This window comes from Convolutriloba macropyga, chromosome 3 (assembly GCF_964194025.1).
Source record: "Convolutriloba macropyga chromosome 3, txConMacr16.3, whole genome shotgun sequence".
Classification (NCBI taxonomy): Eukaryota; Metazoa; Xenacoelomorpha; order Acoela; family Convolutidae; genus Convolutriloba; species Convolutriloba macropyga.
In genome coordinates this window covers 69,889,550-69,914,225 of record NC_134470.1, presented here as the reverse complement: position 1 = coordinate 69,914,225, position 24,676 = coordinate 69,889,550, and the positions used below count along the sequence as shown (strand labels likewise).

At 34.9% G+C, this 24,676-nt stretch overlaps 1 protein-coding gene across 18 annotated transcripts in view; it reads left to right on the top strand.

Annotated features, from left to right (window-relative positions):
- LOC142336413 (muscle calcium channel subunit alpha-1-like) overlaps positions 1-19,706 on the top strand; it is a 140,777-nt gene extending 121,071 nt beyond the window's left edge. For 10 of the 18 annotated variants that reach the window (XM_075385221.1, XM_075385235.1, XM_075385232.1 and 7 more), the window contains 11 exons: positions 493-534; positions 7,847-7,948; positions 8,460-8,727; positions 9,352-9,597; positions 9,972-10,132; positions 10,392-10,702; positions 11,114-11,743; positions 12,251-12,658; positions 16,122-16,424; positions 17,224-17,497; positions 19,345-19,706. In XM_075385221.1, the coding sequence (XP_075241336.1) occupies positions 493-534; positions 7,847-7,948; positions 8,460-8,727; positions 9,352-9,597; positions 9,972-10,132; positions 10,392-10,702; positions 11,114-11,743; positions 12,251-12,658; positions 16,122-16,424; positions 17,224-17,497; positions 19,345-19,568 (2,969 nt within the window). In that variant the 3' untranslated portion in view covers positions 19,569-19,706. Of the gene's footprint in view, positions 1-492; positions 535-3,445; positions 3,479-7,846; positions 7,949-8,459; positions 8,728-9,351; positions 9,598-9,971; positions 10,133-10,391; positions 10,703-11,113; positions 11,744-12,250; positions 12,659-13,310; positions 13,334-16,121; positions 16,425-17,223; positions 17,498-19,344 lie in introns of those variants that run through there. The other 8 variants (XM_075385233.1, XM_075385234.1, XM_075385223.1 and 5 more) reach the window with 5 other exon arrangements.
- The last annotated feature ends 4,970 nt before the right edge of the window (positions 19,707-24,676 follow it).

Genomic DNA, 24,676 nt, shown 5'->3' with positions numbered 1-24,676 from the left:
GTAATGCTATATTGGAGAAAATGTTCAGTCTTTTTTTCCGAAGTTTGTTCTCCTGTACTCACTATCTTGGATTTTTTTGGATTTTGATGTACTTTGCTGAAACTTAATTCTTTGTTCGTCCTGGCGTTCTAAATTAAGTGCTCCTTTGAATCATAATTGGAACGCTTTTTTTTAAGGTTATGTATTTTTTTTAAAATATTTACATTATCTGTCGTTTGAGAGCAATGTGACATAATCAGATTGTCATAAATTTTCCCGCCACCCAAAACTTGGGCTCATAACCCGTTTTCTCCGCCTCGCTCTTGTTCCTAATTCCAAATCTAAAAATTGTGATCCTGCTAATGGATTAAAATAAATAAATCCTCGAGGGTCATTTGAAGTGGTTGCTAAGTATCAAACATTCTGACATTCAGCTGAAGACATATAGAAGATGTAGGTAACATTGATTGCAATAATGGGGCTGTGTATAAGTGTGGTGTCTCCTTCGCTTAGGACTATCCTATGCCGGGGGAAGGCGTCGATCCCTTGCCAAAGGTAACTACAACAAACTGCTCCTTAGCAAACAGGACTTTGAAACGAGACAGTGCAACCAAATGCTACTATTATTCTTACTCCCCCGTCTGCAAATTCCCTCTGCTGATTTCTAGGAATGTGTAAATATGCTTCTGATATGATCAATCAATGCTGCCTTGTTGGTGTTGTAAAAGTATGAGATGAAACATATCTGCTGGCACTATTGGTTTAATTAATATTTTTATTACTTTTATTATAACAATATATTGCATTTTGTATTGTTCATATTGTTCTGGAAGTTGGTCAATGTTTGGGGATTGGTCACGTGTGATGAGAGCTAGTGGAAATCTTTGTTATTATTACTTTAATCACTCTTTTTTCCCTATCCAATGATAATATCATCGATTTCTTCAAAAAAAATGTATATCTATTTCTCTATCTATCTGCTGACTGAAGTATTTCTATACTGACCGTGTATGTCTATTGCGAAATCAGCACTTCCAATGACCGACCAGTTACATCATTTAATTAATGTTACGTAATTTTCGTTGCAGAGAATGGGCTTTCAATTATTTCGAGAAAATATTTTTGAAAACATTTCGAAATTTAAGTTTTATGGCATTAATTAGTAAAGGTTATAGCTAACAATTAGCTGGGACAGAATAAGAAATCGGATTAAGAATAGGGTTTCATCACAATAAGTTTAAATTTAAATTTAATGAAGTTTGGCTGAATGTTCTTTTAAAAACACAGAACGCATCTTAATTAGCCTTTTTTCAAAGATCTCTTTCGCGTTTATTAAGCTGAAATAACATCATATTTTGCTTAAAATTTTTTGACACAGCCGTTTTGACACAAGCAAATTAATTTTTTTAGCGGTTACTTGTTCGGTGTATGGTTCAACGTGATTGAAATATATCTTATTTGAAGAGACTAGTAGTCGTCTCAACAAATTTTTGGTCAAACAAACTCCTAACTAGTTATTGCCTAGTAAATAAAATATCAAGACAAAGTTTATTTGCATCTGTCGTCTAAAAATTATAAGTTCCTGGATTATCATTATAATTGAACAGTGCTTTTATTAATTGCTGCATTCTTATTACAACTGATCGAGACAATTTTTTATGCTTCAAGACAAAGACACAAAGATTTTGCTTCAAAAAAATTCTTGAAGTAATTTTCCACTAAAATTTTCTCACTTTACGTCGTTTTAAGGATTAGTTAGAAGAGGGCCAAACATAAAGAAAAGGTGACTTGTAAGAGAGCCGAAAAATTATTTAAATCATTGGTCGATAAATTAAGATGAATTTAGCAACCAATTAAATTGCCTTCTGAAATGAGACTACCCAATTCTCTACCAGTTATTACCGAGTATTTGAGAAATGTAATTTCTAGTAAAAGAATCTGAAAGCGGATTAATAAATAATTATCGCGGGTCATGGCCATGCCTCAGCGGCTTATGGGACTTGATAGGAAACTATCACAGCCGAACAGGAGACAGTTTAACCCACTTAAAATCTTTTCATGGTAATCAACTAACAGTTTAAGGTATTTAAAGGCAACTTTTTGCTTTTGGCTCTTTTTAAATCAAGTCAGGTTTCGTTGGTTTCTAACGTCGGCTCTTTATAACATCGGCTCTCTTGCACGTATCCTAAAGAAAATAGAAACTGGATAGGATTTAAAAAGCCAAAGAAGAAATTGATTTTTGATTATCGTTAATTGCAATAGATTACCGCTTACTTTTACGGGTAAGTTGCTCTCTTTTTTGGTTGTTAAAGTTTCATATCAAGTTCCATGGGCCTCTGATTTATAATTAATACCCACGATAATTATGGCCCAAAAAATAGACTTCAGTTTTCACAAACTCAGCTATAACTGATTGCAATTTTTGACTAAATGAGTTTGTTCTTCTATTCTTTGTAATTTCGGCTCATTTTCTATCGTTTTTTTTTTCACTTCGGCTCTCTTACACGCAAACTTCTGTGTTATATACCTTCATTTCGTCAATTCAATTTTTTGGATAGTTATATGTGCTCTGATAGCAGAGCGAGATTAAATTTTGTCCTCTTTCTCTCGTTAATTTCTAATTACGTATATTACGTTCTGTCGAAATGTTTTTTATTGAGCTGAAATTTGTTTTTTGTGTGTGTAGCTAACTATAGGACTGGCTGATGAGGGGGGTGGGGGACCTGTCGTGTAAATAAAAGTGAATAAATGCTTCAGTAACACTATTTAATAACGATAAAATGTAAATGGACTTCTTTAACTAAATAGCATTGGAAGCTTTAAACAGGGCTCGTTAGTGTGGCAATTATGGTCAATTTTGATTTGATTTTTTTGCTTCATTTTCTGTTTTCTTTGCTTTTAATTGTGCTGCTATGAGAGGATCGTTAGTTTCAACTGTGCTTCATAAATTCTGAGCTGATTGTGCTGCTGGTTAGAAAATTAAAAGCGAGCTGTGAAATGGTATTTTTGCATCAATGGATGGACTTTCTTGTGAAACGATTCATTTTATGTCTGAAGACTTGCCTAAACTCTTTCGCTGCGAAACTCAAGTCTCGGAATTGACGCTTTGATTTTAAGAGATTTTAAAGAGACGACAAAGTGATCGTTTAAATAATTTAAAGCTGATAATTCAACCAAAAGTTATCATGAAAGGTTCTAAATTTTCTCAAAAACCGAGGTTCTCAAAAACTGAGCTAAAGAGAAATTTCAGCTACTAATACTTAATATTTTATTAAATTTTCAATCTTATGTTGAGCTGATTATTATCTTATTCTGAGGTGATTATACGACAATTCCATGAATTTGAATTTTTGAGATTTCGTAGAACTAAATAGTTGAAGCATTATAAATGTAATTTTTGTTAAGAGAGTTGTAAAAAATTCTAAGCTATATTCTGCTAACTGAGACTAAGTTTCATGTTTAACAGCACATTTCGGTCCCATTTCCGAGAAGACGAAAGGTATGAACAAATAATGAAATAAGCAAACATCATAGCCCAGTAAGGCAATGACAACATGGGATGGTGGAAAGGGCGGGGGTGTGTGCTATGCTGTGGAGAAACAGCCAATCAGAAATAAATTTATGAATGCTTTCTTTGATGCTGCGGCTGCTTTTGTCCCTTAATTGCACATTTGGCTACTATTTTATTTTAATCCATTAGTTTTTTTCGGGATTAATTATTCTATTTATTCTAATTATTTCCTGTTCTTGATTAAGGTTGGTTTCTATCGTTATAAGTTGGTTAGCAGGGTTGGGTTAAGACGAGAAGCATGAGATCAGTTCTGGGTAGGTATAACTTTAAGTTGATTTTTTGTTTAGAATTTCATAAGTAGTCCGCAATCAATAGTCTGTATTTAACAAAATTCAGAATTAATAAGAAAAAGAATTTATTTCTCCTAATTTGTTTCTCCTATACACATACAATAAAAATTAAGTTGAACAACAGGTTATGACAGTTAAATTTAAAATATCTTAAAATATTTAAATTTGGCTTCCCAAGCACTATTTCCCTATTAACACTGCTCCTTGTTCATTTTCAGCTATTTAATTTTGGACTCTTTGCTTTTCCCCAATTAACAACTCTCAATTTAACAACTGGTGCTTGAAGACACGAAGTTTGACCAATCTGACTTTCTCTTTCATCTGCTTTTCTATTGCTGTGCTTGGCGTTGAAGAGTAGAAGCTTATTTCGGTTCCTCAACGCCCTTGGATGGCACAATGCACCAATGTACACTATGGAGCCATATAATTTGATGGTATAATAATAAGTGGAAAAGTAGTGTTGTTTGATAACTTACTCAATGCCAAAATGAACAATGAGTCAAAATGTAAACAAAGTTTCTTTGTAAAAAAAACTATTTCAATTGAAAGTGAATTGCTTTCGTTTTATGATGTTCACAAGTTATTTATGAAAATTGGGCTATTGGATCAACTTGGGGATAATATCAGTTAATATTTTAGTAACGTGGCAGATTGGTCAATTTGGCATCAAGTAAATAACCCAAACAAAATAAAATATAGCACAGCCTGTTTTATGCTTTTGTCTCTCTTTGTTAGCCTTCTTCTTAAAGCTGTCTGTCGTTTAACTGGTAAAGGAAACTTTTTCTTTCAATCGAACGTTCAATAATCAAAAGCGATTCCTTTTCCTGGGCAGCAATTTTTTGTTTGATTTGGTTTGGGGTGATTTTAAGAACGCCTCTGAATTTTTTAAATTTTGGAGAATTTACACCTGCACTCTAATGTATTAGTGATCTGTCTATTAATGCAAGCTCGGCTTTCTGCACGAAAAGTTGTCCATAATCTGCAATTAACGACTTCTCTTATTTCGTCAAGTCACGTGATCTATATTGAGAGCACAATACCCGTTTATGGAAAAGGAATCTTACCCATTATGGTTTTGGTTTGAGTTATTATGAAAAAATCTTACTTATTATTCCTTGTATGCATTATAGGCCTTGTAATATGAAACCTTCATCTAAAGTATATTTGATGTTAAATTTTTTTAAGGAAAGGTTGATCTTAGAACTGTTTCCCTTTCACCCGGAAGAATACCGCATTATATAATTGACCCTTTAACATCCTTAAAATGGTATATTTTGATTTCAATAGTTGATTTTATCTCACACCAGGCTATAAGAACCATGATGAGTTCAAAAACCGACATTTACCTGTTCAGACAGGTTCATGAAAACAAAAATTTTATTCACGGGTGAAAGGAACGAAGCGGACTCTTTAGTTCTAAGCATACAAGGAATAGTGATTAAGCGTGGTGTGGTTTATTTTTGCGTCACATTAACAGAATAAATTGATGCCTTATGTTGTTTTCTTTTCCTTATGGGACACCAAGGAGGTTTGTACTAATCAATTCTCAATTAATAATTGTCAATTTAATATTCAACTATTATTCAATTTACCTGCACTCACCAGCCAATTAATTAATATAACACACCTTTGTCTTGTAAACAACTGCCCTGAAAGTGTTCAAATTATTCAATTTGAAATGATACAAACAAGATGGCTTGTGCCAGAAAGTGGTCAAAAAACTATTGTTTAACTAATTAACTGCTTGTTTTTGAGAAAAACAGTATCATCGAATTATTAAAAATTTTTGTCATAATAGCATTCTTTTTGTAAATGATATGATTGATGTTCATATCAAAATGCGGGAAAAATAGCAACAGTTTTTAAAGGTTTTTTCTTGATGGTGCAAAACTTTGGCATGAATTCTACTTCGTTTATATTTTTTGCAAAATTTTAAAAAATGTTCATGAAGTTTTGGAAAAACTTCTTCTGAAGTCTTTTGAAAAATTAAACTTCCTAATGGAGAATTATACTCCACAGTTTTCTGTAGGTGATCAGTTCGAAAACTTCAAATTTTAAACTATCATATTTATTTTCTTTTTGTAACTAAAAAATATATTTTTTTGAATGAAATGCTTGTTTTTATTTTTTTGAATTTCATCGGTTGTTTTGGGTTTATATTTCTTACAGTCCATTTTCATTTAGTTTTGCATTTAATTCAAGTTTTTTAGTGGCAAGAATATGAATTAACAAGGTTTAATTGATATTGAAAACTTTTTTTGCTGAGAAACTGCACCGAAATCGCTCAACTTGACTGTTAATTTTTGATTTGTTTCTTTACCGATCTTTTTTATAAAAACCAGATTTGAATAAGATAATGCTGAAATTCGAGAAAATAGCAATTACCAACGTAGCATTTTTCCTTTTGTTGTGAAATTCGTTTTTTCTTAATTTGATGTGCCAATAAAATTCTGACATTTCTCAAACGTAATATTGTGAAATGCAATTTTCATTGGATTGTTTTCTTCCTTCAATTTATCAGATTTTACTTAATGACTTTGGTTGCCTGATTTTGCCTGCTCAAGATTTCTGTGCAAGTTTATAAACTTGTGGTTGAAGATTTAAAAATCAATTTGGAGCTGATTATGAGACTTTTTGATTAGTATCAGTAACTCATGCGTATCAGAGGCTTCTGAAGCATTTGACATAGTGCCAAATTTTGTTTCTTCTGTTTTTTTTGTGAAGACAAAAGACAAAGAAAATTTATTAATTGAAATAGATGTAAGAAAAACTTCTGAAGTGTTTTGAAGATTAGAACTTACTAATGGATTATTATACGCCGAAGTTTTGTGTAGGTAGTCAGTTCGAAAATTTTTCAGTTTTAAGCTATCATATGTTTTTAAATAAAAAAATATTTTTTTGAATGAAATGCTTGTTTTTCTTTTTTTTGAATATCAATGTTTATTTTGAGTTTATATTTTTTGCAGCCCATTTTCTTAAATTTTTCTTTTAGTTCAAGCTATTTATTTTTTATTGAAATTTGTGATAGCTTGTTTTGAACAACAATATATCAACTTCTTTGCCAAGATATAATTTTCCCCGGAAATTTTTCTAAGATGCCATCTTTTGAAAATTGTTGGTCTGAGTTTATCATTAAAGACCACTGTTTGCGTCATTTCTGAACCTAGTCGTTTCGACATGATATTCTGCACACTAATTGAGTAATCAATTCCAAAATGCAAAGAACTACTTGTTAATCAGAACAACCAAAAAGTAAGTGAATTCGACGCTGAATTTAATAAAAAAAACAGCAAATTAGAGAATGGTTAGTATAATTGGAACCAATACCAGCCATCATGACATTTAAAGGTTTCCATAACCCAGAAAATTGTTTGTTTTCTTCTAAACCTTAAAAAATGCCTGAAATTAAAGTTTATCCGTCTTTATTTTAAGAACATGAAACACTTTGAAAAAGAACATTGAAATGCTTTAAGAACATTGAAATGACGCTCTGATTGCGAAATAATTAACAAAATTTTCCAAAAAAAAAAAACAAAATAAATTTGCACCAAAATATTCCCCTTGTCTAAATATTGAATCACTGCAATGCTGTTGCATTTAAGTTGTGTACTCGCGACCCCTTTCCACTCATTTTCTGTTGTATCATTCTGTTATTTTCTGTTCAAAAGTATTTCCAAATGCCCAGATGCATTCTAAAATCAGCACTCCAGTATTCACTGTTCGATATATAGATATATTGCAGGTCATTGCAACTGTTTTTGAAAATGTCAAGTTTGATCACAAATTGGAAATCAGGTTTAAAACGAAGTTTTAAAGCTATAATTGGACTGAAATTCTTATACAAGAAAATTAAATATTTTGATACCGACGCTGAAATACAATGAAAATGAGTTGAATTAAATCAAATACTGAATCCAATACTGGCTGTAAACATTACAAAATACTGAATGAGAAAAGATATGAGATGTTGAGGGTAAAGAAAAAGAGTGTTGGTTTGTTCACGCAGGTAACATTGACGAAGCAAACGAGGAGTTGAGAGCCGTGATCAAGAAGATCTGGAAGCGGACATCGCCACAACTTCTCAATCAGGTCGTTCCACCTCCGGGAGGTAAGTTGAACCAAGAAATTCCATCACGGTTCAAAAATTTGAATACAGTCAAATGATTTGAGTTTTATTTAACAGCGAGAGATTCAGAGTTGTAATTTAAGAGTTTTGTAATGAAGTTTGAATGCGCTCTGATAACGTTGATCAGGTTTTCCGAAATTAATACCCATTAACAAGGTAGATAATGGTTTGGAATGGTTTCAGTAAATTGTTTTAATTAAATTATCAATGCTCTTACGATATTCACAAAAATGGTTTGTTTGTCAATTCGAATTCAGTAAAGAAAAGATTGCGACGCCAATTCGGAAAGTTTGATCTTCACTTTGCAATTATTTTACAACTGAATTTAACTGTAAAAAATTATTTCTCCTGTCAGATCCAACTATTGTTTTTTATAATAAATTGTTTCACCCTTAAACTATAGGTTGCTATGCAACCGTCATTGCATTTAGTTTTATGCTTCGTTGAGGATCAAATTTGCGAAGAGTTTTGTTTTATACTTTTCGTTGCATAGGAGACGATGACGTCACGGTGGGTAAATTCTACGCGACCTTCTTGATCCAAGACTACTTCAGAAGATTCAAGAAACGCAAGCAGCAGATAGCCGAGAAGCAGGGCAAAGCGGGTGCCCTCCAGGCTGGTCTAAGACAACTGCAAGAGTTCGCCCCGGAACTGAAGAGGGCCATCAGTGGGAACCTGGAACAGATGGAGAAGGAGGAACCAGAACATCGCAGGAACCACGGACTCTTTGGCAATGTGTTCAACGCAGTTCGCGACAGACGGTTAGTAACACATTATGTTTTCAAATGATTTTTCTTCAAAGTCTTAAAATAATTGGATAAAATGCGATGCATTTTATACAGGATTTTGTTCAAGGCTTAAAATGATTTGATAAACCATTTAATGTGTCTTCGACAATGTATTTTCAATGGTGAAAAAAAGTTCAACAAATACCCAATTTTCATCAGTACTCTATTGATGGCTTATTACTTTGTCGTTAATACTTTGACAGCATACAATGATTTCGCTCAATAATCTTCCAGAAGTTTATTTAGTTGAAACGATATTCTGTAGGCGAAAGCAAAAGAGTTCACGGATGATCGTAGCAGAGCTCGTAGTAATATTGCGTTGTCATGCTGGCACAATACAATACTATAATTTGAAAGATTTTCTCTTGTGATCAGCTTCCAAATAAAGTGAACATTATGTAATATTTCTTTATTGATTGCTCTCGAACGATGTTTGTTGCAATTTTTGTGAATTTGTGTCTTTTTTATTCATAATTTTTGCCTGACTGGTTCAATCCAAAACATTTTTTTTCAATTTCAGCCCACGCAAGTCCGAAGTTTTTGCAAGTCTTTCGAGAGCAATTCGTACGACGTTAGTTGTTTTATTTTTTATTAAAGGTTATCAAGTGCCAGTCGCAGCCGAGGTGGTGGTAGTTTCCGAGGTGGAGATAACAGCAGCCGAACAGCATCCATCTCCGACAACACACAGAGGAGGTCTATCCAGTCCCCATTTACCCGTGGTACCACTCCCGAACCCGTGCCCAGTGTCGCCTCTAGTATACGACGGTCTCCGTCGCCACCACCAACTAAGCAACCGAGTCCACCTGCCAGGCGCAGACCAAGGAGAGAACGTGACCACATAAAGTAAGCTATACAGTCCTCTTATCACATCTTTGTTGGTATAATTTTGAAGATTTGAAGCTCATGCGAAATTTTATAATAGCAATGATTTCAAGAGTTTGTAACTGTTTCTCAAATAGTTCTGTGTTTAAAGTTTTGGTCGTTATTATTGTCCGACAAAAATGGAAATCATAAATGATGATTTTATAAAAGAATTATGAAAGTAATCAGTAATAAACTTACAAATGGTATAATGGCATCCAATTGTAATGGCTATGTCTACGTACATAATCGCTCGTCATAATTTTCGACCTCGCGGGTCTTTTTTACAGAATGGGTTTGATGTTATGATTGAAACCTAGTTATGAGTTGGAGTTCTAAACCTATGTGTTGTTCAGGCGTGACTCGCTTACGGATGAGCACGCAAACCTGTCTGACCTGCCAATCACGGTGAACGTGGAGGGTCCTTCGAGACACACGAGCACAGAGGACGTACACTCCTCCTCCTTCGGACAATCACTCGAAGACAATCTCCATAAACCACTTCCCAGACATCCAGGTCCATAATTATTATTGTACACGCTTTTATTGACTCAGCAGCTATCAAATAAAAGATAATTGCAATTTTTTCGGTTCACTAATTAAACAAAGTGATGCCACGTTGTTTAAACATTACAAACTTCATGATTCTGCAGATTGTTTCAAGTAGTTTTTCAAACGGAAAACTGTTTAAAATACAGCAAAAGTTTGCAGAAAATATGACTCATTGAAATGTGATTGCTATTGAAATGTTTTTTTCTGAACCTTACTATTATTAGGTCCTCCTCCCTTCCGTAATCGCCGTAGCCGACAACTGGAGGACTTTTCTGTGGAAGAAGAAGACGAAAGCGACACTGAATTGGACGTAAGCAAACAAAGACGTCCACTCGACTCAAGAGGAGCTGTGTCTCCACCACTGCCACCCATGGATACGCGTACTGGCGGAGGAACTGGTACCAGAGATAGTGGGGGCAAATACAATCAGGAATCTTCTAGAACAATCACACCAATCACTGAGCAACCTCCGTCACCCGATTACTCTAGCAGCCCGGATGAGAATTCACCAACACATGCTCACAGAACAAATAAGGTTTGCGCTTGTTGAGAAAAAATGAAAAATAAAAAAAAATGTATTAAAAGTAATCTTGCTTAATATGTGATGACAAATATTTTGATTTGAGTCCGAAGAGACCACATTGAATGAACACTAATAAATAATGAAACAACAGGATAGATGACAAGGTATGGATAACAGAAAAAGAATCGACCTTCTCTTACAAACTGCCCTTATGCAATATGAACTCAATCATTACAAAAAAGGAAAAAATAACCTCTCGTTAAACCGTAAAGCTTATGCCCAATTAGTTTAAAATTTTCTTATCTTTGCGGTGTGAACTAACATTTCAACGTAAAAGCTTGTTCAAATAACTGTTTCCCAGCCGTGAATAAATGTCTTACAGATTGTACTAACTTGCTAACGTGTGTTTGACTAACCCTTTAGTTCACCTTTGACAATCTGGAAGAGGAAGATGAAAACGAGATCTGGATGACGCCCAAAAACTCCTTCTCTAGCCTCGGACCTCTAAACAGAACACCAGCCGCGCGATGTCCCAAACACGCCGCGGAACTTTTAGTTGCGACGCATCATTTGCTACACCACCATCCCCACCAACACCACCACCACAACCTCTCTGCTCATAACCATGGGTTACCGGGAGCCTCAAATATGGGAAACCAACCGGGATCCACAACGTCTGCAATGGTTCCAGACCAGATTCCAGGTACAGCTGGACATCTGGGCATGGGATCCCAAATTGTGGGAGGTGGTCTTGCAACAACCGGTGGTCCAGCTAATATGACTCAAGCTTCTTTGCATAATCACTCGTTTGGTTCTGGCGTGGGAGGAGTGAAGCCTCCTGGAGGTAGTGGGGTGGCGCCAGGTGGTGCTTCTTTGGTGCACGGGGGCAGACAGGGCTCAGTCTCCAGCTTCATTCCTCAGTCTATCAGAAAGCTTTACAGTCGGATGCCTCCTCCTGTCCCCCTAACAGCTACTACAAATAACAATAATAGCAATGATACTACTAACCAACACCACCATCACCACCATTCGAGCTCCCTTTCCTTACATTCGGTAAGCTCTTTAATCATCGGCTGTCGGCTGCGTTCTCATTTAACAGAGAAATTTACTGTTTAATAGTTCCGTCAATTTATTTGCTAAAATTTAATACCAGCCAAAAAATTAGCCAACCAGAATAACACCTCGAGCGCTTAATTTTTAAATCTTTAGAAAGTTATTTTGAAGATATATCGATTAATGCTTAATGGATTGATGGCTTTTTAATAACCTCTTATGTGCGTGATTGTTAACGTTTTACAAGAACTGTATTTAAGTTTCGTTTCACATTTGAACCGATTGTATCTGTATAATCATTTTTTTCCGAATTGACAGGTAAATTATTTTCATAAGTATAAGTGTTGATGTTTCGGTCAAAATGCTAAACCCGGCTGTTCTAAAAATATGTTGTTCTCACGAGCGCTCAAAAATGTTAACGGAAAGTTGTACTTTATTAAAATAGATATGTATAACCAATATTGAGATTTGCGTGCGAAAATGTCTCACGTGTGAAATGTGTACCAGCTGCACCAACGGAGACCAGAAGGTCCCTCCACGGCGTTTTTGGGCCAGGGTAGTAACACTGGTTTCTCAGCCAGCACCGCCAACCTGGGCTGCTCCTCTTCCATTCCTCATTTATCCTTCCAGTCCCAACAGTTATCCTCATTAAACCACCCAGTCGCAACCAGGTCCACTATGCAAACTGGTTTCCACCCCAACCCCTCGAGGGGCAAACGAGCCCAGAGGTTGTTCACGCAACAGTCATTCTCAGTATCAGGGAACACGTATTCACCCCCGGCAACTCAAGAGCCCCTGTCCAATGTTATGTCTGGAATTGGTAGTATTAAGGATAATGGGGGCAGTGTTCTGGGTAACCCCCCTGCTAGATACAGACCCCGATTAGTGAGACAACAGACAACACCAGCCATATACGTAAGGAGAACGGCAGCAGCTCCGCGTATCATTATCACCTTTCCCTCATTTCCGTATTTGGACATCACCAAATTCCCCTCCGTTACTCTTTCTCCCCACTAAGTATTCGATTTACTCAAGTGACCTTTAATTGTGATGTGAAAGAACCAACCATGACCATGACTAAAAATTTCTGAGTTTGACTCATTGTTTGATAATTAATTCTAACCATTTTTGAAATAGTTGCATTCTTTTTTCTGATTCAAATGTATTTATCACATAATCCTTAACTTTATAAATTATTGATGCGAAAGATTTGAAATCTATCTTGTTATAAACACGCCCTTCCATCGTATGTCTTAATGTCTTTTTACACTGTAAAAATATTAAAGCAGAAACCGGGAAAAAAAACAAGATATATCTGAATTCCAAATCTATGATAATCTGTATTAATTTTGATTGATTTATATTGAAAAAAAAGCAAGTTATATCTAAATTCGAAATCTATCAAAATCTGTATTAATTCTGATTGATTAATTTTGAAAAAAAAACAAAGCTTTGTCACAGTCCAATTCAATTCACAGAATATTTCAATCTATATGTCATTGTTTCTAGTCTGTACTTGGACACTATGTCAACTAATGTTGCAAACTGTTTCTATTTTTTCTCACAGCGACATGTGACCCAGCAATGAATGTATGTTTTCTCTTCCATGACCAGATCTCCCCCTTTCATGTCCACTGTATATTTTCAGACACACAAATACAGATGTACCACTAGAGTGAACTGTTTCCCTTTTTTTCATAATCACCCCTCTTCCCCTCATGTCATTTTCGACCTTCATTGTTTTCTCAACAGTTCAACAGTTATAATTAGTTTTTTCTACAAAAATGTACTTCTGAAAGTGTTTTAGGGCCTACGGTTGACACGCTTACTTTCTTTGTTTTAGTGGTTATACTATGTTATGTTAAAACTCGCAACTTAAAATATCAAAATGCCGGAATTCTGCAGTGGCAGATTATACAATATCAGAAGATCCTAATGCTAGCTAAAGTTAAATCAATTTCTCAATTCGTGTTTCAAAATGCTTATTTAACTTTTATAAGTCAATTTAAAACTCTTTGCAAAATTCTCGGCCTCGTATTGAAATATTTCAGCTTAACTTTCTAATTTTTGCTATCATTGCAATCTTTGGACTTGCTTGAGATTGAAAGGCTTTAGCGAATAAGCAGCTCGTTCAGAATTAACTATGCTACATGCAAGGAGTTGGCCAGAGTTTTTAGTTACAAGATTGGCGAAAAAATAAATGAAAAATGTCTGCAAATTGAATGAATAATGTATACCTTGACAAATTACTGATATATCACAATAAACATTTAATTGCTTTCGAACCAAATTTGAAGCAATTAGTGTAGTTGTTAGTGTTTTTAATGCTTAAGTTTTTCTCAAGAGTTTTCTTCTGGAAGGTTTTCTGCTCAAAAATTTCCAAATGACTTTTTCACGGAGAGCTTGTTCGAGTTTTGCGTTATCTTAATTTTTTCACTAAACCTTAGTAGTGGTGTAAAAGAAGCTCTAATAACAACATATGAAGCCCCTTAATGAATTTATCCACTACTATCCCCCATTGAAGCAGGCTAAAATTACGTCAAGCTTCGCTTGTCGTTCGAGAACAATTCGCCAACCGTAATCGGTTTAATAACTGTCGCAAAGCGATAGCTGGGACTATTATTGACCTTTTCTTGATTTTTTACGTTGATTTCAATCATTTTTGTTTTGTGGCGCGTTCTTTATCGAGTCGTTTCCGGTATTCTTACGACGGTTTTTTTTAAGATCTATGCTCACACTTTCATGATTTTCGAAGTGAAATTCAAAAACTGATTTTGGTCACGTCGACTCAGGAAGTGGAGCTAAAAAGCAAGTGGGGCGAAAAAAAATAGCTTGCTGGGTTTTCGTTTTTTTATCACTTGCAGCAATTTGGCTTTAATTTCTCAATGTTTTTTCAATTATTTTAATCGTTTTTAATGGTTTTCTAAATCCGATCCTTGTCATTTTTATTGTTCTTACGCGGCAATTTGGCTTTAATTTCTCACGTCTGTTTCATTTTGATCAATTTTTATAATGGTTTTTTAAATACGATTCTAGTCATTTGTAGGACTTTTTTGTTTTGTCACTTAAAATTTTTAACTGTAGCTCAGGACTTGTCCTAATATGTTTTTTGTTTCGTCAAGATTTTTGTTGCAACCATATTACGTCACAATTACTTAACTCCTCTTTTTTACGTATTTATGCGATTTCGGCTAAATTACGCGCCCTACATCTTTTTTTTGATCTTAGTGGAGCTAAATGCTTTTGTTCATTTGCGTGATTAAATTTTTGGCCACACGTGACTTACGTCATTCTCAAAATTGGTTTTCCTCACTCTCAAAATCACTTTCGACTTTGTCAAGGAGATAAGGTCAGCTGAGCGTTTGTCACTCTCCTTGAAGGCTATTTAAGACCAGTTAATAGAATCGGCAATAAGGTATACAGATGCTTAATCAAGACAAAATCTCTGCAACTAATAAAACGAAGAGAAATTTCTGTTTTGGTCTGTTTTTTTTATCTCTTTGAGAATGCAGATCTATGAAGCTATCACAGCTATTTTCTGGTAATCTGCCAGATATGTTTAAAATTGGATTGCTTTCAAAATTTTTAATGGTTCTTCCTGGAAAAAATTGTCAGGTTCATATTTTGCATAAATTTTTGTATGTTGAGTCCCAAAAGCTCATCGTTGTTTCTGTTTCTTCAGCTTAAGCTAAAGAGATATCTCACTGAGTTCAAGCTATAACCTGAATATTGAACGCAAGACTTAACAATCAGCTTGAACGAATTTCTCTCTCTACTCTTGCATCATAGTCAAAGCTCATTTTTGATTCTTTAAGCAGTTTTTTTCAGTTTTTTTAGATCTTTCTACCAACCAAAATTTTCTTTTTGATTGCTGTGGAAATTCAAATTAACTAACTTCTAATGTTTGATTGGAAGAAAACAGCTTGAGTAAATTCTCATCTGAACATTTAATTGTTTCCGAATATGTATGTCGTCGTATAATAAACAACATTTTGGACAAAATTTTTTTATTACAATCAAGTTTAGTATTAATCATCACCTTCATGTCAACAAAGAAGCATAACCCAAAGAAGGTTTAAACTCAGTCTATTCAGATAAGAGTTTTATATCGGCAAATCATTGTGTAAGGTTGCTTTGTCATTAATTCTCTATGTTTTTGAAAAGCCAGTGGTCGTAAGAAACGACACGCCAACGTCATTGATCAAAGAATATGACAATGCCGCTGTTATGACATGTGAAAAATTTGCTACTAAAAGTGTTTGCGTTGCTTAAATTGTGACTGAAGTTTTACTGACTTGTAACATTATGAAAAGAGTAGTATAGTTACCATTTTTTTAGTTTCCTCTGTGATGATGAAATTGATTAATGTTATTTTCAGAATCACGCGGCGCATCTGCATCATCATCAACAACAGTTGAACAACTTGCAGCAACAGCAGCAGTCGCCACCAGGTGCTAACAGTGTGAACAACCATTACAGCAGCCATCACCCCTCATTAGGAGGGAATACCATAGTAGGGGTAGGACCCAACAAAGACGAACACACCCAGCACCTGTTAGAGGCTGCTGCAACCATGCCCAATGGCACTGCAGACCACCACCACCATCACCACAACCACCCGCCCTCCCACCAACAACCTCCGCCCAGGGTCAAGGGCAGTGCCAACAACCTACTTAGAGAGGTCAACTTTCATCATACTTTCTGTAATGTGAACGAAATTTAACAGATTTTAACGTCAACTCGGCTGTGTTTGAGCTGCCTAGGGTTTTTGCTTGTCTACAGGTGTCTACAGGTGACAGAATTATAATCTGAACTCTGTAGCCGTAAATCGATTAAAAAAATTAAATAGGAGTTCCAATATTTAATTAATATGCGATAGGTGTTTTCTATAATGTGTGTGCCAGAATTATCATACTGATTTTTGGTGATAATTGTATATAAGAGTCTTTTTTAACAGTCGGTTCAACAGGTTTCTTGTTTTGGGTGGAGTTTTGTTCTTTATTTCAGACGTCAAAACTCGGGTTTGTGTTTCGGGTGAACAGACGAAACAGTCCCGAATAGCAATATATTCCAGACAAAATAGTCCCAAAAAAGTAGACAAAACAGTCCCGGAAGAAATAGTCCGTACTAAACATAGAGTTAAACATATGCACACCAATTAACAAAGAAAATCCTTGTGTATTTTAAACCAATTTTTAGGTTTCATCTTAATTCTAAATTATTGAAAACAATGAAAACAATGCATTTAGAAGCTTAATATGACAACACATTTATGTGATTTGACGTCACTCACAAGATGAATTGTAACAAAAATGCTAATTGTTGTTCGATGAAATACAAGGTAACTGCTTCGTACAATTTGTAGCATAGAGGTCATTGGCTTTCTGACGATATGATAATATTGTTTCTAATTATCACACAGCGTCTAATAGTGTTTTTATGATGATTGTTACTACAATTAAGGCTTGTTTACATTGCAGATGTTCTCTAAAGAGACGTGGTTTGACGACAAGCTCATTCCGATAGCGAAGCGTGAACTGGCGGAGGCGTATGAGTTGACAGATGACCAACTAGATTCCCTGGCACACGACTTACTCAAGACCTCTGGGAACGCTCACCCGGGATCTCAACCTCCCCCCTCCTCCCTCGATCATCACCATCATCATCAACAACACCACCATCTACAACACTTGCAACAGGCAGCCGCAGCCAATCAGATGCGAGCTATGAACGGAGGTGCACCCGGTACTATAGGCGAGTTACCATTTCAAACCATTCCCATCTTGGTTACAGATAGCACTGAGATTTTGTGCATCACTACAAATTGAAATATGTCTCTCAAAATAAGTCTTCTTAAATTAGAGTGCTAGCCAATTTCCTCAAATTTCATCGTTATTTGTACTACACAGTTTCGTGACAACACATTTCCGGTGTATTAATTTAGTTCGGCTGTAATTGTTCCGACCCCATCATTAAAAAGCCCGTCAAGCATAAAATATCCAATTAAAAAGATATTTCGTTTTTCCGAAGAGTTATCAAGGTTTAAAATTTTGTGAACATTCCGCTGATTTCCGTTCTTTTTGTGCACATGTTCAATAATTTTTGCTCAAATTTTCATTAATTTTGCAAATATATGATGGAATTCTTTACGAAAGTGTTATGGTTTTTATTTAAATTTATTGAATGGTTGCTGAGCTGTTTGATCCATTTTTGGGTAAAATTTTGTTTAACTTCTTTGAAAATTCATCATTTTTCATGCAAAATGGCACCAAATATGCTTTTTTAGCCCACATTTTCCAATTTAACCGGAATTTTGTGGTTTAACGCTTTGACTAATGGTTTTATGGCTATGATACTACGAATTGTCGTGAAAATTTTGAGATTTTTGGATGTTTGCATCCATGTGGTTTTTCATTGATGTCTTGTGGCATTATTTTATTAATGCAAGCTGTTAGTGGCATTAAATTGAGGTCAAATTCAACATATGTTTTTTGCATCAATGGTGTACGATTTTAATGGGTCTGATACTTTTTCTAAAGTTTTGTTCGAGTTTTCCTTTTTTGCATTTTGTTTGATTGTTTTGTAGTAGTATGTTTGCAAATTCTGAATAATGATATATCTCAACGGCTTCCTATTAAATATAAGTGAATTTGACAGTTTCAGTTGGCGGCTAATAGTTTTGATTACTTTGTTCCTTTTTGTCGACTTTTAACAAAGTCCAATGTGAAGCAAACGCTAATGTCTACTGTTTTTGTGTTTTAATGAATGCTTTTTATGATTTTGACAATATTGTTTTTCGTTAAAATAATTAAGTTTATGGTACTGGTCAATATTTGTAGCTTTTAAATTACTCTCGATTGTGAAGCAATTATTGTAAACGTGTGTGTCTTCTGTATGCAAATTTTCGCTTGACCATTTTGAGTTTTTCTTCTAGAATATTCTTTGGCTTCTCCGGTGACTTTTTCACTCACTTCTTCTTGATTTTGAGTGATTTCAATTGCTCTCACTCCGATTTAAAGTTTTTTGTTCGAACAAAACCGATTGTTATCGATTCAAGGGCGTGATAGCACAGTGGTTAATACCTCCGTCGAGGAGAAGGAATCAGACTCCGGAAGTAGGAGTTCGAATCCTACCCTTGGCTGATGTTTTGGCACTCATAAAGAAAAGAATATCTAGGCTAAAGTCCCTGAATTAATTTGCGACTACTGTCATTCGAGAGCATTTTTGCCGACTTTAGTCGGTTCATGTTTGTTGTCCTTTCGCATAGCGGTTTTCATAACATGCTCTTATGATGTTCAAAAGACAATTATGTGAACATATCTGATCTTTTCAGTTAATAAATTGTTGTTTTTATGTTTTCTACTATAATGTCTGACTTAGTTTTTATCTGGTGTTGTTTTGACTTGAAAGTTGTTTATAAGAATACGAAATTTTTTTCATTCATTTATTGGTCATAAATTTATTATTTTCAGACTGTATGTAAATTTTCAAAAGTTTTCTAGTTTTTCTTCATTTGGTAGTGAAGTCGGAACAGTGACGTCGGAACATTGTGTTCAAGCGCACATTACTCAAATTTTGTAAGCCATTTGTTCACTTGACAGGGAACCCGAATAGTGGTAGCAACAGACAATCGATGCATAATCATCTCCACCACCAACACAATCCAAACATACTCTACGCAGCCAACACTCAGCAGCCCCCGCCCCCCTCTGCCCAGATGCAGGGGGCCAAAATGGCTCCTCCCGGACACCATCACCACCCCCATCCACACCTCAACAACCCACCCGTAAACCTGAACGAAGCTGGCTTCATCAGGACTTACTAACTATCCAACTAACTTGTTAAGCCACTCCCAACCACACTCAGTGTAGTATTACTACCTTGATACTATTAACTCAAGTTGGCTATCAAAGTTATTACTAGTTAAGGGTCCTTTCCGGGTAACTCGTTATCAATTTACCAATCGCTGGCGCCATAAACTTAACAGTTGCTTCGAGAATTAAGGGATATGCTATTCTGAATATATGAAATAACCTGAAAGTTCAAGATTTCTGAAATAATTTAAATTTCATCTGACTTTGAAATTTTAAGGAAGTCAGTTTACTCGAAATTTTACTGGTAGTCAGTCAACCGGTTATCCGAAATTGAAATCGATTGTGATCTTTTACTTTAGGAAATGAGCCCTTACTAGTTATAACCGAAAGAGATTATAACTAATTAACCCAACCAATCTTCTTCTTTTGAGCTCTTCATCACACTTTGAATATCAAGCTGCCCTTATAAACAGTTGAAGTGCAACAACCCCCTCCCCTCCCCTTCGTCTTCTCCAAGTACAGGGGGAGGGGAGGGGTAATATTGTTGTGCTTTCACCTGAAGTGCTTCTTTTCATTAACTGCAGTGTTATAAATGTCTACTACGTGCAAATATTGACTTCTACTCTTCACAAAGCTATTTTTCATTCTGTTGTAATTCTTGTTACTACTGCTACTACCACTATGATGATCTCTCTCTTCTATACAAACAAACAAACATTCAATCCATTCTCCCAATCTTCATTGTGCAATTGATTAATTCCTGGGTCTATTCTGCCTCCGCCCCCTCCCCTCCCCCCGCCCGATTGCGTTTTATGACCCCCCCAAACTCGCAAATTATGAGTTGATATGAAGCATGTTACTATGTACCAAAAATCATAGCTCGTGCTCCTGGGTGGGCAAAGAAGTTATAATCCCACTAAGTTGATTGGGTGTTGAAACAGAATAGATCCAATTTCTCTTTTGTAATGACCCAGAGAGCTGTTTAAAGTTATGATTAGCCAGTGAGTTATAACCGGAAGACATGCAGCAATTGACATTGGATGATGGTGATCAATTGTTATAGGAGTTGAAAACTACTGTCGTGTCACAATAGCCGCAGCAGCAGAGTAGTACTTATTTCTCATTTTTGATGCAAAGGAGGCATGCTTTGTACTTTTAGAGATCTGTTAATTTAATCCATTTAATGCTTCTACCCATGTTTTTATCTGAGTTGTGGCTCGAGTGTGTATAAGGTTTGTAAAATAACCGTTCAAAAGAAACAGGTATGTTGACATATTTTTTTAATCGGTTTTGTGTCTAATGTTTTCTGAATATTGACAGAGAAATCAAATAAAAAACATAGCAGGACAAGTCCTGACGTACAATTCAAAGAATTTTCATTGACTAAACGAAAAACTAGACCTAGAACGGACTATGAGTGAATTGAGAGAACCATTTCTAAAAAATCAGATCACAAAATTTAAAAAAAAACAGAAAATCAATGTCAAAATGCCGCATGTGAACAAAAAACCACTAGCGAGAAAGCTAATTTTTGTTCAAATATCATTTTCTCACTCTACTTTAAATTTAGAGCGAAAAAATTTCACGCCCCAAAACACCAATACAATTCAAATTCTTTTAATTGTATAATAGCTTCTATTTTTAGCAGGAATGGCTTTTGTCCGAAAAAAATTATTTCAACAGTTTTTGGCCAATGTCATCACTTGTTCACACAAGCAGAAGTAATTCTCTTACTACATGCTACATGTTATCAATAGCTACGCCAGCAAATGAAACGCCTATTATTTAGCCGCTCTCATATTTAATAGCTCTCGAACGAACTTTCGTCTTTCTTACGACTCGAAAAGGAGTATTAGTTCTCTTCAGGTTTTTTTTTAACCCGAAGTTCTATGTGTTCAGGCACCGCCTTATCTTAGAGGCGGAGGCGATTAAAATTGGCGAGCGATGTAATGTTTGCTGAGCATGAGAAGTTTTTTGTTCATGCGTTGCCTTGAGTGCATGACTTTTTGACTGAAAATGATTTTATCCATTCAAGCTGCACTAATATCTAACGCTCGGCAATTGGGTAATACAGTGTTTTTTAGCACCCAGTATTGATTTTGAGGGTAAAATGACTATCAATTTTTCAAAATTATTGTTTAATTGGACTTTTTGGTAATCAGAGCATTTGGATATGGTATCAGTAAGTGTTATCAACAACCAGGCGTTGCGTTTTTCAGTTCTTAACGTGAAGCGTTTTTTTTTGTAAAAAAATATTTACTTATGCAAAATTGATTTCGTTCAATTTTTTCAACCCTTTTGCTTTCGATTTTCATTTAATTTAAAAGACAGAGTGATCTTTTTTGTCCATCTTCAGAGCTTTAAATTATTTTAGTGAAAATCAAATTATTTTTGCGTGAAAAGTTTGAAATTCAGCGGGAATTTTTCAAAACGGCATTTTTCCCAAAAATGACATTTTGAAAAATTTTTGCGACAAATTTTCTTTAATACTTACTTCACAATAAATATTTAACATAGAAATCTATTTGTTTTCTCTACTGTAATGTTTGCTGAGCATGAGAAGTTTTTTGTTCATGCGTTGCCTTGAGTGCATGACTTTTTGACTGAAAATGATTTTATCCATTCAAGCTGCACTAATATCTAACGCTCGGCAATTGGGTAATACAGTGTTTTTTAGCACCCAGTATTGATTTTGAGGGTAAAATGACTATCAATTTTTCAAAATTATTGTTTAATTGGACTTTTTGGTAATCAGAGCATTTGGATATGGTATCAGTAAGTGTTATCAACAACCAGGCGTTGCGTTTTTCAGTTCTTAACGTGAAGCGTTTTTTTTTGTAAAAAAATATTTACTTATGCAAAATTGATTTCGTTCAATTTTTTCAACCCTTTTGCTTTCGATTTTCATTTAATTTAAAAGACAGAGTGATCTTTTTTGTCCATCTTCAGAGCTTTAAATTATTTTAGTGAAAATCAAATTATTTTTGCATGAAAAGTTTGAAATTCAGCGGGAATTTTTCAAAACGGCATTTTTCCCAAAAATGACATTTTGAAAAATTTTTGCGACAAATTTTCTTTAATACTTACTTCACAATAAATATTTAACATAGAAATCTATTTGTTTTCTCTACTTTCAAACTTTTTTCCAATTCTTTTTTCAAGACCATGAACCTGTCATTTTTGCAATGTGCATGACTTTGTAGTACTTGCCTTCTATTCGTTCTTCGACCAATCATCTATAATGAGTTGTTGCTATAATTTTTTAATTTATAGTTTTATTGCTGAGTTTTGCTTTTTTCAATTGTTCAAAAACTTTCTTATTTAAGGATTTCTTCTTAGACCTCTGTTGCAATTTTAAAGTTTGTGGTGTTACTTTTTTTATTAAAAAAATAAGTAATTTTGAGTTTGTAGGCAATTTCATTGCGGTATTTATAACTGATCATTACGGTTGAATCTACTGATTCCTATTTTTGAGACTTTCAAGGCTAGGTTTTGTTAATTGTTGATTTTATTCGTTTTAGTTTGCATCTAATTGCTCTGTCTTTTACCTGATAATTTTTTATTTGATTTTGGAACACAGTTAATCTTTTTACTCAAAGATATGTTAAAATGGGAGAATTAATTGCTCAATGTGGATAAGTAATCTGACATCATACGCAAACTTGTTTGAGTACTGCAATTGGGTCTATTCTGCCTCCGCCCCCTCCCCTCCCCCCGCCCGATTGCGTTTTATGACCCCCCCCCCCAAACTTGCAAATTATGAGTTGATATGAAGCATGTTACAATGTACCAAAAATCATAGCTCGTGCTCCTGGGGGGACAAAGAAGTTATAATCCCACTAAGTTGATTGGGTGTTGAAACAGAATAGATCCAATTTCTCTTTTGTAATGACCCAGAGAGCTGTTCAAAGTTATGATTAGTCAGTGAGTTATAACCGGAAGACATGCAGCAATTGACATTGGATGATGGTGATCAATTGTTATAGGAGTTGAAAACTACTGTCGTGTCACAATAGCCGCAGCAGCAGAGTAGTACTTATTTCTCATTTTTGATGCAAAGGAGGCATGCTTTGTTTTTTTAGAGATCTGTTAATTTAATCCATTTAATGCTTCTACCCATGTTTTTATCTGAGTTGTGGCTCGAGTGTGTATAAGGTTTGTAAAATATCCGTTCAAAAGAAACAGGTATGTTGACATATTTTTTTAATCGGTTTTGTGTCTAATGTTTTCTGAATATCGACAGAGAAATCAAATACAAAACATAGCAGGACAAGTCCTGACGTACAATTCAAAGAATTTTCATTGACTAAACGAAAAACTAGACCTAGAACGGACTATGAGTGAATTGAGAGAACCATTTCTAAAAAATCAGATCACAAAATTTAAAAAAAAACAGAAAATCAATGTCAAAATGCCGCATGTGAACAAAAAACCACTAGCGAGAAAGCTAATTTTTGTTCAAATATCATTTTCTCACTCTACTTTAAATTTAGAGCGAAAAAATTTCACGCCCCAAAACACCAATACAATTCAAATTCTTTTAATTGTATAATAGCTTCTATTTTAGCAGGAATGGCTTTTGTCCGAAAAAAATTATTTCAACAGTTTTTGGCCAATGTCATCACTTGTTCACACAAGCAGAAGTAACTCTCTTACTACATGCTACATGTTATCAATAGCTACGCCAGCAAATGAAACACCTATTATTTAGCAGCTCTCATATTTAATAGTTCTCGAACGAACTTTCGTCTTTCTTACGACTCGAAAAGGAGTATTAGTTCTCTTCAGGTTTTTTTTTAACCCGAAGTTCTATGTGTTCAGGCACCGCCTTATCTTAGAGGCGGAGGCGATTAAAATTGGCGAGCGATGTAATGTTTGCTGAGCATGAGAAGTTTTTTGTTCATGCGTTGCCTTGAGTGCATGACTTTTTGACTGAAAATGATTTTATCCATTCAAGCTGCACTAATATCTAACGCTCGGCAATTGGGTAATACAGTGTTTTTGAGCAACCAGTATTGATTTTGAGGGTAAAATGACTATCATTTTTTCAAAATTATTGTTTAATTGGACTTTTTGGTAATCAGAGCATTTGGATATGGTATCAGTAAGTGTTATCAAC